Here is a 17,812-nt window from a genome sequence, read left to right on the forward strand (position 1 = left end):
GAGGCCGTCACCACCTGTCCATTTGTTGCCATAGCAATGCTCAAGACTCTGTCAGAGTGACCAATCAGGTTGGTGAGCTCGTTGCCCTGAAAGAAAAAAAAAATTGATAAACGATTTCACTATAATAAGATGGCTTCAAAATTTCTTGTCATTTATTTAGATTCACCAATCACAGTTCGCGTCTTCCTGCTCATCTGTCTACAGGTGTTTGTTGCAGTGACGTGTGTTTGACACCATAATTAATCCAATGATATCCCTACTAAACACAGGTGATGTGTCATTCATGTTCCATACAAATACAAACCACAAAGTTGAAAAGAAGTCATGCACAGTAGACAATCCAAAACTAACATGTAACTGAACTATGTGCTCAATGCAAACAAATATAAATAAACAGTATTCATACAATAGAAACAATGAAGTAGTACATGTACACGTAACCAAGTAAGTGACACAAATGATGATAGATAGGAAGAAGCAGAGGAAAAAAAAACTGAAGATGGAATGACAAATTGATAAGCCCCAATCACCAATATGGAAATACAAAATACACTTTAAATTGTAATGTTCCCTAATGAATCATGTAATTCATAGACCATTGCACAATGATTCCCTTCCAGTTGGCTTATCAGAAGACAAATAAAAAATCACAGCTGTAGCTAGAACATCACCCCCCCCCCCCCTTCACGTACTGAAGAAGAGCATGGTAGCATGCATTGTACAGTCTGGACAGTGATTTCCATATTTATTACTTGTATTACAGGATTTTATCTGCCCCTTTAGGATAACAAATTTGTTTGAATGCAAAAGTGAGCAAAGTGATGGAATACTGGAATATAGTTTAAATTCTTCCATTCTAAACATCAGGAAAATGGTGATAGAAGCTATTGGTCCACATGCAAATCATTGACATGAAATAAGTGAAGTCAGAAATTGAGATGAAGTGAGGGAGAATATTGCGTATGACAGAAATACATACAATCATTCCACATGGTGATAACATTCAGAATGCACTAAAGTATCATATCAATCCATACCCTCATATTGCACTATTCACAGGGCAATAAAAAAGGCCCAGTTGTAAATCTTGGACATAAGTTGAGGTAAGATAGATCAATGATGCATTACAGGGGCACTGCAAGGAATCATGAGCAGCAATGTGTTTATTAGTGGGTGAATAATGACTCCTGGGGAGTTAAAGGACTCATAAGGCCCTCTGATCTTTATGTAACATTACTTTTAAAGGTTTAAGGTAACCTCTACCATTAAATTTATCATGTAACATTCACTCAATGACTGAAGGTAACTTCTGTCATTGCTACCTGCTGCTCTAATTACCTTACATACCCACTGGCTGTATCTATGTTTTGGATTACCAATAAAAATGCTTTACAGCATGTTGGCTAACATAAGTATCAATCCCTTATATGGATCTGAAATTAATCCTGATTTACTATGCACTGAACAAATGAAGAAAAAAAAATAATGAAAATCATGCATACAGTCATATCAGCTAAATGTGTTAAAAAGAGTGGTTCCTAATTATATGTTTTGGGGAGAGGGGTCATTGATTGTGCAAGGGAATTGACATTTATCATGTGACTACCAGGGCATTACTGACTACCACCCTACAGACCACACAGATAGGTTTCACTAGGCTTGGGTCAAATAGTTCTCTGATAACAATTAGTCTACTAAAGTCCAGTCCCTTTTTCAAAATCTGATATTCAATATGAGGCTATTGATATCTTCTGTTGTGTCAAAGGTGTTGCATCTACACTGGTTACAATACAATCATGCAACTGCAATGGTGCAAAATTGTCACGTAAGTCTGCTGTCAATAAGCAAAATTATACATGTTGCAAGGGAAGGAGCAATGCATACAAATCGATAAGGGCATTCAAATGCTCTCCTAAAGCATACCGTAACATACCGCACCCCTGCCAGAGGAGCTCTCAAATGCACCCAATGCTCCTGTGCAGAGCACTCAAATGCTCCAAGTCTGGCATGGTACGTTAAAGGACAAGTCCACCTTCATATACATGTGGATTGAGTGAATGCAGCAATATTAGTAGAACACATCAGTCAGAGTTTGAGCAAAATCGGACAATCCGTTAGAAAGTTATGAAGTTTCTGAGCAGTAAATGCTGGATGAGAAGACTACTACAGCTTGTGATGTCACATGTGTACAACGATTTAAAGAAAATATAAAGAAAATTCAACATATTTTCACTTTTTTCGCTTAGTAAGTGGTCACTTGACTTCCCTCTTTCAAAATGCAAGGGGAATAATATTACCCTTAACATACGTCAGTGACAAGTCGAGGAAATGTACACTTTTTTTCAAAAAGTAAAATTTTGTGAAATTCTCTTTATATTTTTCTGATATAGTTGTTGTACGCATGTGACATCATACACTGTAGTAGTCTTCTCCTCCAGCACTGATTGTGCATGTAATTCTAAAATTCATAACTTTTGAACGGATTGTCAGATTTTCCCCAAACATTCACCGATGTGTTCTACTAATATTACTGCATTCACTCAATCCACATGTATATGAAGGTGAACTTGTCCTTTAAGGTATAATATTGTACCGTATGGCTCAGTTTGGTTTGATTCGGTTCGCTTTTGAGCACTCGAATGCGGCCTTTGTTTACAATCTGGCATTATAAGCTCGCATGCAAATACATTGTGTCTTTCTCTTCTCCTTTCTTGTTCTGACTCACATCACTGTTACCACGGAAACCAGCATTCTCTTTATTCTCTCCCACAAGGGAGGCCCAATTGGAGACCTTGAATGACAAATGTTTTGGTATAAATGCTCATCAATGACATCATTTTCTTTCTACTTCACTCCACAAGGAACAAATACTGTATCCCCTCAACAAAAGCACTTTAAGACATTGTAATATAGAAATTTGATCCTATTCAGGAAAAGGGGCGCGTTCTATAGGGTACTGTAAAAATTGAAATTTTTGCGGTGTTGAATTTTTCGCGGATTTCGCGCAACCAGAAACTAGCGCGAAAATAAAAGCATGCGAATATTTTTGCTTGCCATATGTTCCTGTGCGTGATGTCTTGATCCCGCGGAATCAAAAACACGCAAAACTCTTCTTGCCCAGCCAAGCGAGAAAAATTAGTTGCGCGAAAATATCCACTTTTACAGTACCTACTCTTCTCCTTCAAGGCATCCAAAATATTTGTATCATTTATCAAAGGGCATTAAAGGCTAACAAAACCAAAAATGCTGTCAAATAGAAAAACTGAATACTTTCTGTCAATTTACACACAGTGGCGTGCCACTCGTATCCTTGACCTCATGTCATAAGGACTAATTACTAATTGTGAGATTGATATCAATTACACTAAACAGTTAACTGTATATTAAACATGCCAACTGTCATCTTTCACAAGTCTGTCTTACAGCAAGCCTGGGGGTGTTTAATAAAGCTGTACGTAAAGTTACGAAAGACTTAAGACCGCCTGGTGATCAGTTTTCGTGCTAAATTATGGAAATTCTGATAAGCATAGCACATCAGAACTGATCACTAGTCATTCTTAAGTTGTTCGTAACTTTACAAACAGCTTTATGAAACAGGGCCCTGGTCTGACCATCTGACCAAGTCTTCTTTTCTTTTTCTTTTTCTTTTTTTTTTTTGGGGGGGGGGTGTTAGTGTAACTTTTCAAATGGAACTGTCCAATGAAACTTGGAGGACAGAAACACAGATGACTACTAGTTACACATTATGCTGTATACAATGTATCTGGTGAGTCTAATTTTTTCACAAATTGTAACTTCCCAACAATTACAGTACAGTAAATGAATCACCAACATTGCATGCATGTTAGGATCCAAATTAATATTTTCATGTGTTGTTAAATTTGCAAACAGCACCAAACTCGCAAAATTTTCAAAAGTTAAAAACTCACAAAATATATAGTACCAGTGGCGGATCCAGAGGGGGGTGCACTGGCGCGTGCCCCCTCTTTATTTTCCTTTAAAATGAAAGAAATAAAAAGAAAAAAATTAGGGGGGTTGCGTGCGCCCCCTTTAATTTTGCAAAGGCGCCTCCCCTTTATGGAATTCCTGGATCCGCCCCTGTATACAGTAAATGATACCACCATGGTGGAGAGAGGATGAGAAAACCTCCTTACCTGGAGTGGCTTCCAAAGCTGGGTGGTCCCGTCTTCACTAGCCGAGGCTACAACCACATCCTCCAGCTTGACCTTTGACACCTTGTCCAGTTTCTTCTTCTCGTGTCTCTCCTTCCAGTCCTCCTCCGCCATGATGGCTGCCCACTCCACCCCTCCCGTCTCCTTGGGGGTGTACTCCTCATCAAAGTTGATCTCCTTATCATCTGCATCATGAAATGAATGAAGAAACACAGTTCAAAATTCTGGATTTAAGTAAGCATCAAAATGCTGTCTGTGCACAACACTCTCTGATCTTTGGCATATTTTTTTTATTTTTTTCACCAGGAAAGGATAACAAAAGGAAGATTTATCTTCAGGCACTTTCAAAGACTGAATAAGGCACTGATGTATACTAGTACTGCATAATCACCTACTGTTACTATCAAATATAACACTAATACTGGTAAATAGCACTGGTGATATCAATAGTTACTCTGCTCTTAACATTATCTACCAAAAATGCCTTGTATCAAATTTTCTTATTCATTCAGAAAACACTACTCCTGCTCCTTCTCATAATCAGTACCTTAATCTTCATAATCATTGTCATCACTGCTACCATCTCCATCACCATGGTAATGACTGTAGACTAACTGACACTAATTTCACATTGTCATTGCTAAGAACACCCTACTGAATCTTCAGCATTAACTTTACATTAAGCATCTTTGATTTCTACTGGAATCACTATTACCAAGACAATGATTGATCATTCTTTCTATACCAACCTGGGTCCAAATCTGGCACATGGATGTCCACCTTGTTGACCTTGTCGGAGTGACCATGAAGAGTGGTGATCTCCACTCCGCTGTGTGACCACACTTTGACCTCAGCATTCAATGCTCCAGACACGATGCAGCCGTGCTGGAGACAAAAACGGACCGTTCAACAATGTGATTACATCCCATTCCAAAACATGGTTTAGTTTTATAACGATTTACAAATACTAAACACATGTAACCCAAGCATGCCACATTATTCTGAGACAGAATAATGTGCCGCATTATTCTGAGACAGCAACATAGTCATGCTTTGGGAAAACATTTTGTATTTCAAATCGATGTAAATTTTTATAGATTTTTGTTACCCTGGACATGTGAGGAACAAAATTGTAGAGGAAATAGTGAGCTTTGCTTTGATGTAAATCGTATGACAAATCTATGATTGTTTTTCTTTCAAATGACAAGTAGCTATATCATTGTACAGGCATGACCTTTGCACAAAAAACCACTGACAGAAACTTAGAATTTACTCACAAATCCGAAAGGGAGCATCGCTTCATAGTCAATCACCACATAAAATGTAAGCTACATGTGACAGGAATGGAATCACACGAAACACTTTCATTTTACTGTAACATTTGGTGATTTATCGATCGGTTTGGGCGGGTTTGTGCGTTTGAGCAGAATATGCAAACTTGGCACGCCATTGACTGAGTCAGGCGTGCGAATGTGGCACATAAAGAGTGAACAGCACCTGAAAGTTAAACCTGATAGAAGACTTTCAAGGAGTAATGGAGAATTCAAATCTTCCCTGTGATGGGATAGGAGGAAACTTACTGAGAATGCCACGGAGTAGACAGCCGAGGAGTGTCCAGTCAGCTGAGCCTTCACCTTGCCAGTCTTCATGTCCCACAGCTTCACAGAGGAGTCATTGGATGCAGTTGCCTAGGTAACCACATGATAACAAATGCAAAATAGCATTTCATGCACTTTATCTTAAACTGACCTTTTGTGCCAGTTTGCATTTGACTCATAATTTACCGTTTAGAAAGCAAATCCCAGGGCACCAGTATTATAACACATATGCTTGTAGGAACAGACTGTGATGACATTTTGCCATTTCAGGATATGTCCTATGAAATACTTTTATCAAAAATATTTCACATATTGGTGATTCATCATGGAAGTAATTGCTTCACTAGTTTTTGATGTATTTTTTTTTTTATTTATGTGACATTTCCAAATGTCAAGTCACACACAACTGGTAGAGCTAAACCATCATGTCCATTACTTTTATTTGCTTTCATCATTATGGTCCAACAGTCCCATACACATTGTTTGACTTGTCTTCCCACATCATAGAGTTTTATTTGTTTTCCTGACAAACTTTGACAAGTAATTGAGTATATGAATATAAGAACGACCCACGTCCATGGAAGATCATTTCGAGTAAACTAAAAAAAACTTCAAATCTTTTTTATTTGTCCAATAATATTCTATTTAACTGTGATGGGAAGGCAGCATTGTACAATATACAAATTAGAACATATATTACTATGACAATTAACATTTACATTAATTGTGGAGAGGCCATTTTGTGTGGTGGACTTGGGTCGTTCTTTGATTCATATACATGATATTCTGCTATAGAGATGGGAGAAGGATGAGAGAGGGCGCTATTATATGAGTGTAAGAATGACCCAAGTCCTTCATTCTTACATTTATATAAGATTTAACTCATTCATTTCAGGCACTTCCGGGGGTAATTAGGATTTATCATTTATACACAAGATGAGTCCATGCATAAGCTACAATTTCCCATGTCAAACTGAATTTGGCCAAAAACTGGACTTGGGTCGTTCTTATATTCATATACTCATTTGATTGGAATGACAAAGAAATCAAACTCTAGGAGGAAGGCCCTCTCCTTTGTTGTTGTTTTCGTTGTTGTAATGCCTAACTTGCCCAACATTATATGATACTTGCAAGTTGTCAGTATAGCTTGGAAATCATGACAGAAGCAAAGATGAAGATGAAAATGTGATTATACCACTAGGTTTGTATTCGGAGCCCAGGAGCATGCGTTGATCCAATCCTTGTGGCAGCCATGAAGCTCGAGTGTGGGGTCAGTGGAGGTGACCTTTCCGTTCTTCAGACTGTACATAAACAGCATCTACACGAGGAACAGGTCAAAATAATGAATAAAATGGTCAGTATCCAAATGCCGTCGACATTTACACAAAATTGGTACTACATAGTCTTTGTAGACAGAAAAGAATCTGTTAATCCTGTGTAATAGTGAATTTTCATTTTATTTCACAATTTCATATATTTCCAAAATCTGATAAAAGTCACTACATACAAAGCTAAAACTAACAAAGTAGGAAACAATTTAACAATTACAAACTTGTTCTTACTAGAACATCTCAGAGCAGTGACATCACCATTTGGTTTCTGCATCAAAAATCCAATCGCCATCACATACTAAGCCCATACACATATCAAGACATAAAAACTAAGAAATGCCTCAGATGTCATTTATGTACCACTTCCTTCCATATTAAGTGCAATTTGTTATTTACATTCAATATCATAATATCTGCATTATGCATACCTGCATTTAAAGGGATAGTACAGTATTGGTGGAGATGAGAATTGGACTTTTAAATTTTTGCGAGATACCAAGAAAACACTTATGATAGAGCACAGAGCATACCAGTTTAAGAGGTATTCAAAGTTTATTTGATGAAAATCGGTTTTGGAATAACTGAAACATCCAAAAACAAAGTAAAACAAAGCGATCGTTACAAAGTGTGGGTCCCACACTTTATTAGAATTGCTCTTTTTTGGATATGTCAGCCATTTCAAAACCAATTTTTATCAAATAAGTGTTGAATTCCTCATAGAATTACACGCTCTTTCATATTTCATAAGAGATGTCTCATTATCTCACCTAAAAATGTTAGAAACCTGAAATTAGGTCTCAACCAGAACTGTACGATCCCTTTAAGAGAACAATCTGGACAAATTCTTGGTGGCATTCTAACATTGTGCAGGTACTTATTTATGAAAATGAAATGAACACTTTCTAATTTTATTCGTAGTGACTTTATAATGATCATAATGCTTGTGCTTACACCTGCCACACACTACTACAGTATTTCATGCTGGTAATGAGTGATATGTTTGAATGTCCCATTGCATTATACTGGGTAACTGTTACCATGGAGATGAGATTGGTAATGACTTACAGCATCCCGTGTGCCAAGGACGAGCTTGGTTCCCTTGGAGTTGAAGGCACAGCTGGTGATAACTCCATTACACTTGGGATGGAGAGTCTCTGATGGGGCCAGTCTGTACCAGGAGGAAAAGTCAGAACAAAGGGTTCATTTTTTCTGCAGATGTCTACTACACCGCAGCAACGTGTTCCAAGTTGTCCAGCACAGCTAAATACTGGTAAATAGCTAGCCAGCTGTGGGTGGAGTTTTCCTTAAGGATTGTCAAATCAGTTTTGGCAAGTCCACACACCCGCAGCTATACAACCAACATTCCACTTGGCGACATACTGATGTCATTATGACCCCCCCCCCCCTCCCTTTTTTTTTTTTGCATTGTACTACTGAAATCATGACCCTCTTGTCTCAGTATACCATGACAGAAATTCTTTGCATTTGTGTTTCACTGCACTTTTCATCTTGGTTTCATATCCTTTCCTTCAATTGTTGCCCCAAACCAAGAGCTCTGTGACTTACGTGGCAGTGCGCACCGTCAGGTCGCCCGTGTCGAGGTGCCAGAGGGCGACACTCATGTCTTCATAGCAGGCAACAGCGGTCTTGCAAGACCTGTCATAAGCGATGCTAGTGATGGCGGAGTGCATCGCTTGGAGCTGGAGTGTAAATCTTTTCTTCGAGGTCACACCCGCAAAAACCTGGTGATGAAATTAAATTGGTATGGCAATGAACACACTTAACCCTATATTAACTGGGGGGGTCAAATTGACCTCCCTTGACATTTCGCGCCACGATTCCGCAACGCGCAAAGATTTTGCCGCGTCGTTTCATGACTTTTTTCACTGAAGTCTCCCGCATATTTTGAGACCAAATTTGTGGCGTCCGGGTACACCATTCTGAAGTTACGTAACGTTTTGCATATGCATGTCGACCCGAAAACGGCTCAAATTCATGACATCGTGTGCAAATCCAATGCAAATTGTGTTCTTTTGTTAAACTGATATAAATTAGATTACTTAAACTTTTGATCAAAGAAATTAATCAATTCTAATGTAGATAAGCTTGAAAAAGTCCCTGCAACAAATTTTGGCCAAAAAACAATAGAAAACAAAAGGTCAAAAAAAACAATAATTTACATACGAAATTAACAACACAATAAAAAACGAAAGAAATTGATTTTGATTGTGCTTTTTTTTACAAGAAAATTGTTTGATGTGTCTTGAAGAATTCTGACACAAAACTTAAGCAATCCTTCAGCCTTTTTAATGGAGTTACAGATGGAACTATGATTTCATGCATAAATTTGCATAATTAATTTATTAAAAATAGAAAGTCAATATTTTTCTACCATATGACCATGTAATCTTGTAGATGACATCCGGCTCTATGTTCAGGCAAAATTTTGAGGCGATCGCGCGATCGGCGGCCGAGATCTGAAGGGGGGGTCAAATTGACCCCCCTCCCAGCAAAAACTTGGTCTCAAATAGCCCAGTTAAAATAGGGTGAAACCTATCACAGCAACATCTTGTTCAGCATTACCTTGTACATTACAGGCATGCAGTCCTCCAAGTACTAAATATATAAATTCTGTTCAACTTTTAATACCTAATTCTATAGGAGTTATGGTGGATTTTGACTGATTGATATTCTGTGTGGTTCCGTCTTAGCCACAGTGGAAAAGTAAAATTTCAGATCAGTCTACCTGCCTTTGCAAAAAAAAAGACAAAAAAACAGCATTGCACTGACTACTGCTGAGAACACACACATGCACACTCACAAGTTAGTGCTTATGCAAACTGATGCAGTCATATATCACTATCTCATACAATGATGTACGACCCACTGCAATGGTTGAGTAACAGATGATAATGAGAAACGACAACAGCTCAATCTATAAAAGTCACTTCAGTGACTTTAAACAATGTTTGAATATATTTTTTCCCAATATTGCATGACATTTCAGTGATATGACAATATAGTGTAAACCAAATGCCTAACAAAGTAGAAAAAAGAGATTGTCATGACACCAAGGAAGGAATATGAAGACAATGCTCACCACAAGACGGCCACTTTCAAAGCCAACCAGGAGGTGACGCTCATCAGCGGAGGAATCACACCAGGCTAGCGCCCTCACACGAGACTCCTGGTGGTGCTTGCTGAACAGCTCCTGACGAGTTGCAACATCCACGACCTTGACCACACCTGAGTGGTAACCCATGGCAACCAGGGAGCCATCCCAGCTGATGACCGTCTGGGAGGCACCGTCTTTCTTCTCTCCTCGGAAGACGGCCAGCTGCTTGCCCAAGTTTCCTGACCACACCTGAAATGTCAAGCCAAGAATACTTAACACGTCAACATACTACTGAATACACCATACATGGCTTCAATATACACTTTTAATTTTTCAACTCACATGATGGTCTAGGCATAATTTTGCTTCCAAATTGACAAGGCTACTACCTGACTGATTCAACCCATCAAAAACAAAAGCCATACACTAACAATTGTTCCTCTACCCTTTAATGCTAATTTCCTTAGAACACTATATGGTCTGTTCATAATTAACCCGCTGTTTACGGGAACTGGGTGCCCCCTGTTTTGAAGCAATGGGAAATCGAGTAATCTCGGAAGCAACAGGTTGAAGTCAATCAATTTAATTTGGGTCAGTGCCATATCATATAAGAAAAACTGGGGTTGAGGAATGTTAGACAAGATTGTTTTTGTTTTTGTTTTTTGAAGTGGGGGGGGGGGGGGGGGGGGGGGGCGGGGGGTGAAGTGGTTGGAGGGGGAGGTGGGACAGAGGAAGTAGGTATGTTTCCACTCCAGGGCCAGCTGGCAACCCTGGCCATACAGTGCCAAAGCCTCCTATAGATACTGGTATCAAAGCCTCACCTTGACCTTGTGGTCATTGCTGACCGTCACAAGCTCCCTACCACTGCGGGAGAAAGTGATGTGGTTGATGGGTTCCGAGTGTCCACAGAGACTTCCAACCTGCCAGAGATGAAAACATGGAGAAACACTGAGTTTACATCAGTCCTGTTGAGTTTACATATCAACAATGATTGCAGTGCCTCTGTTATACCAATATTAGTGTGGGTAGTTTTACCCATCCCAAGCTACATGATTTTTAAAAAATATATTAACTCAGAGAAGAGTTTCATTTCTTAATCAAAAATCAAATACAGGTACCCTAGAAATGATGACCAAAAATTTCTCATGGCATTTGGTTGAATATCTATTTTGAGACTCTTGTTTCATTTTCAGACAATCAGACCTATTTCTTTCTTTTTTTTTCAAAATATGTTTGCCATAAAGACTGTGATTCATTTACATTTGCAAAATCACATCTTCTAATCTTCCTTTAAAAAGTCATAGCCTCTCAGTCCAAACTATCTATTGCATCCATCCTATAATAAACTTTGTTTTGGATCATGATGTACAAACCTGTGTTCCAGTACTGGCTGACCACAGCTTGACCCCTCCGTCCAGTGAGGCCGAGGCAATGTGACGTCCAGTCGGTGAGTAGGTCACTGCCCTCACTGATGACTGATGACCTCTCAGGATCTACAGACCAAAGATGAGAAGAAAATGGATCAAAATTCTTACTGAAACATGTAACATATAATATTGTTAATGGAAACATGAGCAAAGAAAATGGGATTCCATCGGGATTTGAACCCGAGACCTCCGGATGCTCGCCCGGTGCTCTACCGACTGAGCTATAGAAAGCCCTAGTTCAGTGTTCGTCCCAGAAACCCTAAATTCTCAATGCTTGAATGGTCAGAAGCTATAGCAGTGTGTTTGTGTTTGACACACACACACACTTAAACCTGGCATAAACATGAAGGATAATTCAATATTCAATATTGTTGATACAAGTAGGTTACTTGATTAAAGATCCTGTTTTATCTTTGGGAGCAGTGATTTAAAAAATGTTCAAGATACATGTATCACTTTTGATGCATATGTGTAGGTCAGTTGTATCACAAAACATCCTACCATATACAATTTTTGCAATAAAGCCTAAAATATAAGGAGATATCACTATTTTTCTCATTAAACCGTAACTGTAGACGGTTTAGTCTGGAAACAATAACTACTGTTCACATTTTGTATATTTAACAATACTTAACACCGACTATACTGGTTCAAATTTGTACATTGGTTGTTTCTATCCCGAAGTCACATTTTAGAACTATTTTGAAGCAGCAATGCTGGGTTTTTGTTGCATCTGCAAATGGTAAATTATGCCTTTAAGCTTCATTGTATGTCAGTCATTGATAAAAGAATCATCTATCAAATGGTAAACGTGGGTGAAAAAACAGACATGCACATTTTTGCTTGATTTCTGTAGTGGGCCAAAGTACCAGTATTCTTAAAGCTATGATACCCCATTCAACAAAGTCTGGTCATGTATATCCAGAGAGACTTCTTACTGAATAAAATAAATTATGGGAAAATGGATGGACAAATTGCTATGGATGCTCATTCTGTCAAAGTATCATTGTTACTCTCTACAGGACCTAAGTGAAAAAAGAAAAAAGAAAATCTACATCTATGGCAGAAATATAGTAAAATATGACTCTTGGCTTACCGCAACCCTCTTCTTGTTGAAGACGTCCCAGATCTTGAGGGTGGAGTCCCAAGATCCCGTGACCAGCAGCTTACCATCGGGGTGGTAGGAGAGGCAGCTGATGGGGCGGGGCTCTGTGATGTCGGCCGTCTGCTTGCCGCTCCGCCCATCCCAGATCAGGACCCGGCAGTCCCAGCCACAGGAGGCTAGACTGCCCCCCTTGGGGTCTGAGATGCACCCACTGACAAGGGCCTTGTGTCCCTTCAGAACATTCACTCTGTCAAACACACAGACGTTAAAAGACAGAGATATGACATACAATGACATACACTGCAGAAGGATCAACACAGCTATAAATTATCTGATATATATTAAATTGCATGATGATCAAAATATCTATAAATTATCTGATTCAGCATGTCAAAGGATATCTACCTTTTCAGACGTATAAAATATACACATACAAAGACACATAAACATACATGTACATACACATACAATTGTATAAGCATTACATACATACACTTGATGTACATATACATATGAATATCAAGAAGGTCCAAGATCATAAATGTTAAGCATTTAAAGAACTCATTTTATTTGGAGCTGTACAAGAGTTGTAGTATAAGGTATTAAATCCCTAAAATTCTAACTTCACATTGTAGACAAATGTGGACAGTATCCCACTTTTGTCTGTTCTTGGCCTTGCTTACCGATAGCCTTGATCCACGTCCCACAGGCTAAGGGTGTGGTCCTTGGATGCTGACACCAGTCTGGTGGGACCGACAAAGCAGCAGGCGGTCACTGCATCAGAATGGCCCACAAAGTTTTTCAGCTCCTGAAGGACAAAAAAAATGAATAAATAAATAAAAAGAACACCAATATAGAATTTACCAACATAACATAACTTTGCAACTTCAGTGTACGATGAGAAAATACGGCTATCTCCCACTCTTAGCAAGGAGCCCCTTCATGTATTTCCCAGCCCTATGGAAGTAACTGTCAATAACTATTCCAGCAATTAAGGTGGCACCTCTACCATTCCATGTGGATGAATACCACATCATTACACATCTTTTAAGAGAGAGATAGTTTACCCACTGACACTGATTAACTCATTGAGGATGAGCAGATTTTGCTATAACACACATTTCCCATACATATCTGCCCGAGTATGCTCGGGACTACTCTTGAACGGGTTAAGGAACATCATACAGTTGTCTCTTTATCTCCACACTAATCAGGATTTTTGTCATCTCACTGTCATGTGATCAAAGCAGCCACTTTGTATCTCAAGAGACATCAAATGGGATAACCTCTGCATTCTGACTGCCATAATTCTCTTAGTGCTGGTTCAGTTTGCCTCCAACATTCCTAAATTGTAGGTATTGTTTCATTACAATCATGTAAATCTCCTTTTATAACAATTTGTATGTCTTTACCTCACCTTCACAATACTACCTTCTCTTTTCATTCGTATATGTGTGAAAGGAAGGTGAAGTTCTGTGGTGGTACCCTATGATTCGATAATGTAGAACATAGCGTGTATATTTGCTGCAACCAGTCCCACTGGATTGGCCTATCCACAGCAATCTTTGGATCTACTGCAGGGCAACCTACCTTTCCTGTTGCCAGTTCAAACAGTTTCAGCTGGCAGTTCTTGGTTCCCACCGCAAAGTACTGGTCCCCAGGGGCTACAGCTACACACAAGACAGCCTGTAAACACACAAAAAAAAAGCAAGATGGTCAAAGTGTTAGCGTGCGCTGATATGAAATGACTGCAAAACTTCAAGAAAGTGAACAGCCTATTGCATAGTTGCTTAAAGTGTTCTTTGTGCTTGATTGTGTGGAGTGATAAAACATTTTATGTTAACCATAAATTCCTACTACGTGCTCTAGTAGAGATAGAATAAAGAAAACCCCACAAACAAACAACCACAGAGAAACAAGCAGACTTTAACATGCTTGTACCCATGGCTCAAGATTAGCGGTGGCCCATTGGCCCCATTAGCGGTGGCCCATTGGGCCAAGGCCACTAAAATTTGGTGTCAGACCAAAAAAAGATAGCTTTTGGTGGCCTGATCATGGAATGTCATTTGAACTTTTACTTCAGGCATCTACATATCTTTTTGGGGCCACTAAAATGTTAGACTTTTGAAGATTTTAGTGGCTTTAATGGCCCATCAGACAAAAAAGTTAGTGTCAAGCCCTGCTACCCACCTGTGTGAATCCTGTCAGGGTCATAGAGCACTCGTCAGCCACCTCTCTCTTGTTCCTCCAAGTGACCACACCCTTACCGTCCGCCCCTTCACAGTCCAGCACCGCCTCCCGGACTACCGAGGAGTCCGGCTCGTTCAGGGCCTGTTGCCATAGCAACTGGGGGCACATGGTCAGGATGTGGAGGTTGCGTGAGAGGAAGGCACGGAAGGCCTGCATCAGAGGGTTGGTCAGGAACTTCTCTCGCTCACGAAGGACAGCTTTGGAGACAGAAGGTGTGTTGGCCTGGAAAAAGATATCATTTGTATCATTTACAAGTGTATCTGTATCCAAGACTGATACACTGGGTATGACCCAACTGTTATAGACATTGTGAATAGTTAGTTAAACAACCAGCACCACATCGAGACATATACTGTAAAAGTGGAAATTTTCACGGTTTTGAAATTATCGCGCATCTCGCGTAACCACAAACCAGCATGAAAATAAAAGCACACGAATAGTTTTGCTTGCTATATGTTCCAGTAGTTCATGTCTTGATTCCACGGAATACAAAACATGCGAAACTCTTCTTACCCCGCTGAGCATATCCACTTTTACAGTATAGGACTTACAATAAGTATACATATCCCATTTAATAAGCAGTGATACCCTCTCATTTGCATCTTATGGGGTAACATAACATCACGACTTCATGTAGGCAACACCTTCTGTCTATCTGCAAAAAGCAGGAGTCTGCATATCTAGGAAAACAGAAAACTACAAATAACAATGCAATATATTTCTAACTAGCATTGGGAGAATAGCTGGCAATAATGAACATGTATTAGGCATAGCCTTGATGCAAAGTGCTGCATAATTCTAAGTTCATCAGTAGTTGCCGGGGGTAACAAACAAAGGTTACCAGTCTAACCTGGAAGTCTTCCAAGAGGGATGTGATAAGACCAGCCTCACACTTGGCCTGGATGAAGAATGGGTCGGAGAGGATGGCCTGAAGCTCCTTAAAGAGTCCAGCCTGCACCAGATGGTAAGGTAGTTCAGTCAGGGCGTAGGGGAAGGACACAACCCAGGGAGAAACCAAGCTTCTGTATGACCTGGCCAGCTTGCGGAAATAACCTGGTGGAAGAAATCATACAAGTCAGGTTATTTCATCACACAATGGTTTCTTGTCCAGGATGTTGAAAGGGCCTGTCTATGTTAACAATAAACTTTTTACAAATTGCGTCTGTGATTCATGGTCATTAAAAGGTCAAAATATTTATTGGTCTAAGTTTAGCAAAGACATTCACGATACAAACATGAAGTATGGTGTTGTATTGATTTCAGTTTAGACAAGGCCCTTACTCAGGCTTAAAGATCCTTAAATATTAAAGTAAAGTCAAGGTCTGACCTAGTCTTCCTATCCGACAGCAAACTGGCAGTTTGATTCAAACACAGCTTCATCAAAAGCCAAAGACCTTAACCCATTGAGGACGAGTCCTGAGTATACTCGGGCAGGTGTCTATGGGAAATACATGTTGTAGCAAAATCAAACCGTCCTCAACGGGTTAAAAAAAGTAAAGAGGAAAGGGTCGATCCAGTCTCTTACTGGCGAGTGAAGAATGACTCTAGTTATACACCTACAGTTCTTGAAGGAACATCAGAAATGACCCGGTCACTTACCGGCCAGCAAACAATTTGTTCTCTGCTGCAGCTCACTGGCCGCTCCCTTCATGTACCGCTGGACAATGGCCTGACTGATCTGACCGTGGCTCACCTTCAGTCTGCCATCACTGTCACAGAAGGAATACAGGAGTGGTACACATTTGATCTCAATGCAAAATCAAAAGTCATTTTGTGATTACGGCATTCTTTGCACCCTTCCAACTTTTATGATATGACTTTCACATATTTCTCTGACAACAACAGGCTAGTAGAATACTAGTTGTAAGAAATATCTGAATTTTGAAAATTCCATCTATAAATGGCAAAAACTTTTCTATGACCTAACTATCCTCATTACATCAAAACCTAAAACTGCAAGGGGTCAAGGAAACTATATCTTTGTTAAAGGTGTCACAACCAAACTGGTCAATTTTCTCTGTAACTGTAATGTATTCTCTTGACCTTATGCTTCATTCACACATTCACTCCACAGCACAGTATTGTGGGATTTACACTATACAATGAGAATGGCATATTAATTCCTCATATTTGGGGGTTCTAGGACGATTACCCAGGACTCTTCCCCTTATCCTAAGCTTAATCCTCATCCCAAACCTCATCTTAATCCTAACCCAAATTCAAACCTGAAACCTAACCCAAACCCTTATTTACTCTAACCCTATCACTACCTAGTATTTAGCCAGGGGGTAATTGTCCTGATTCAGCTATAGTGTACTGATAACAAGGCTATGGTACTTTGCAATAATTGCTTGCTTCATTTGCCTTTATTTGAAAATGATTACAGATAAAGGAAATCAACAGTAGAATGAATCTCCACTACACAGCTCCAACATCCATGAATCTGGCATTATTCCTACCTGTGCTCTCCAGTAGGCGCCAGAAGAGACCTGATCCCCCGCACCACCTTGGCCAGTACAGCTTTTGGCATCATATCCTCTGGGGTCAGTATGGTCAACTGGATGTCTATATAGCCATACTTAGTTCCACCCTGGTTGATGTGAAGACTCAACAGGTGGTGGAGATCTTCCTCCAGCAAACCTGCACATTTGCATACACAGGGAGATGGCATACAATATCACTGTCTCTTCAATTTCAACTATTAACCCATTGAAGACAAGTCCCGAGTACTCAGGCAGGTGTCTACGAGAAATGCACGTTGTAGCAAAATTAGTCCATCCTCAACGAGTTAGACAATTATATACAGCATACAAA

At 39.6% G+C, this 17,812-nt stretch overlaps 1 protein-coding gene across 1 annotated transcript in view; it reads right to left on the reverse strand.

Moving 5' to 3' along the window:
• Positions 1-2,665: 2,665 nt before the first annotated feature.
• The window catches only part of LOC139733732 (telomerase protein component 1-like), a 42,109-nt gene continuing 26,962 nt past the window's right edge, over positions 2,666-17,812 (reverse strand). The window contains exons 26-42 of the mRNA XM_071644541.1: positions 17,458-17,638; positions 16,598-16,707; positions 15,849-16,051; positions 14,939-15,220; positions 14,339-14,434; positions 13,432-13,556; positions 12,740-12,995; positions 11,590-11,709; positions 11,038-11,136; positions 10,202-10,465; positions 8,668-8,843; positions 8,167-8,269; positions 6,966-7,088; positions 5,753-5,860; positions 4,922-5,057; positions 4,155-4,357; positions 2,666-2,791 (exon numbers count right to left, since the gene is read on the reverse strand). Coding sequence (XP_071500642.1) covers positions 2,666-2,791; positions 4,155-4,357; positions 4,922-5,057; positions 5,753-5,860; positions 6,966-7,088; positions 8,167-8,269; positions 8,668-8,843; positions 10,202-10,465; positions 11,038-11,136; positions 11,590-11,709; positions 12,740-12,995; positions 13,432-13,556; positions 14,339-14,434; positions 14,939-15,220; positions 15,849-16,051; positions 16,598-16,707; positions 17,458-17,638 — 2,711 coding nt within the window. The remainder of the gene's footprint in view (positions 2,792-4,154; positions 4,358-4,921; positions 5,058-5,752; positions 5,861-6,965; positions 7,089-8,166; positions 8,270-8,667; positions 8,844-10,201; positions 10,466-11,037; positions 11,137-11,589; positions 11,710-12,739; positions 12,996-13,431; positions 13,557-14,338; positions 14,435-14,938; positions 15,221-15,848; positions 16,052-16,597; positions 16,708-17,457; positions 17,639-17,812) is intronic.

This window comes from Diadema antillarum, unplaced genomic scaffold, assembly GCF_040938485.1.
Source record: "Diadema antillarum isolate AM-2024a unplaced genomic scaffold, OU_Dant_1.0 seq00000488_RagTag, whole genome shotgun sequence".
Lineage (NCBI taxonomy): Eukaryota > Metazoa > Echinodermata > Echinoidea > Diadematoida > Diadematidae > Diadema > Diadema antillarum.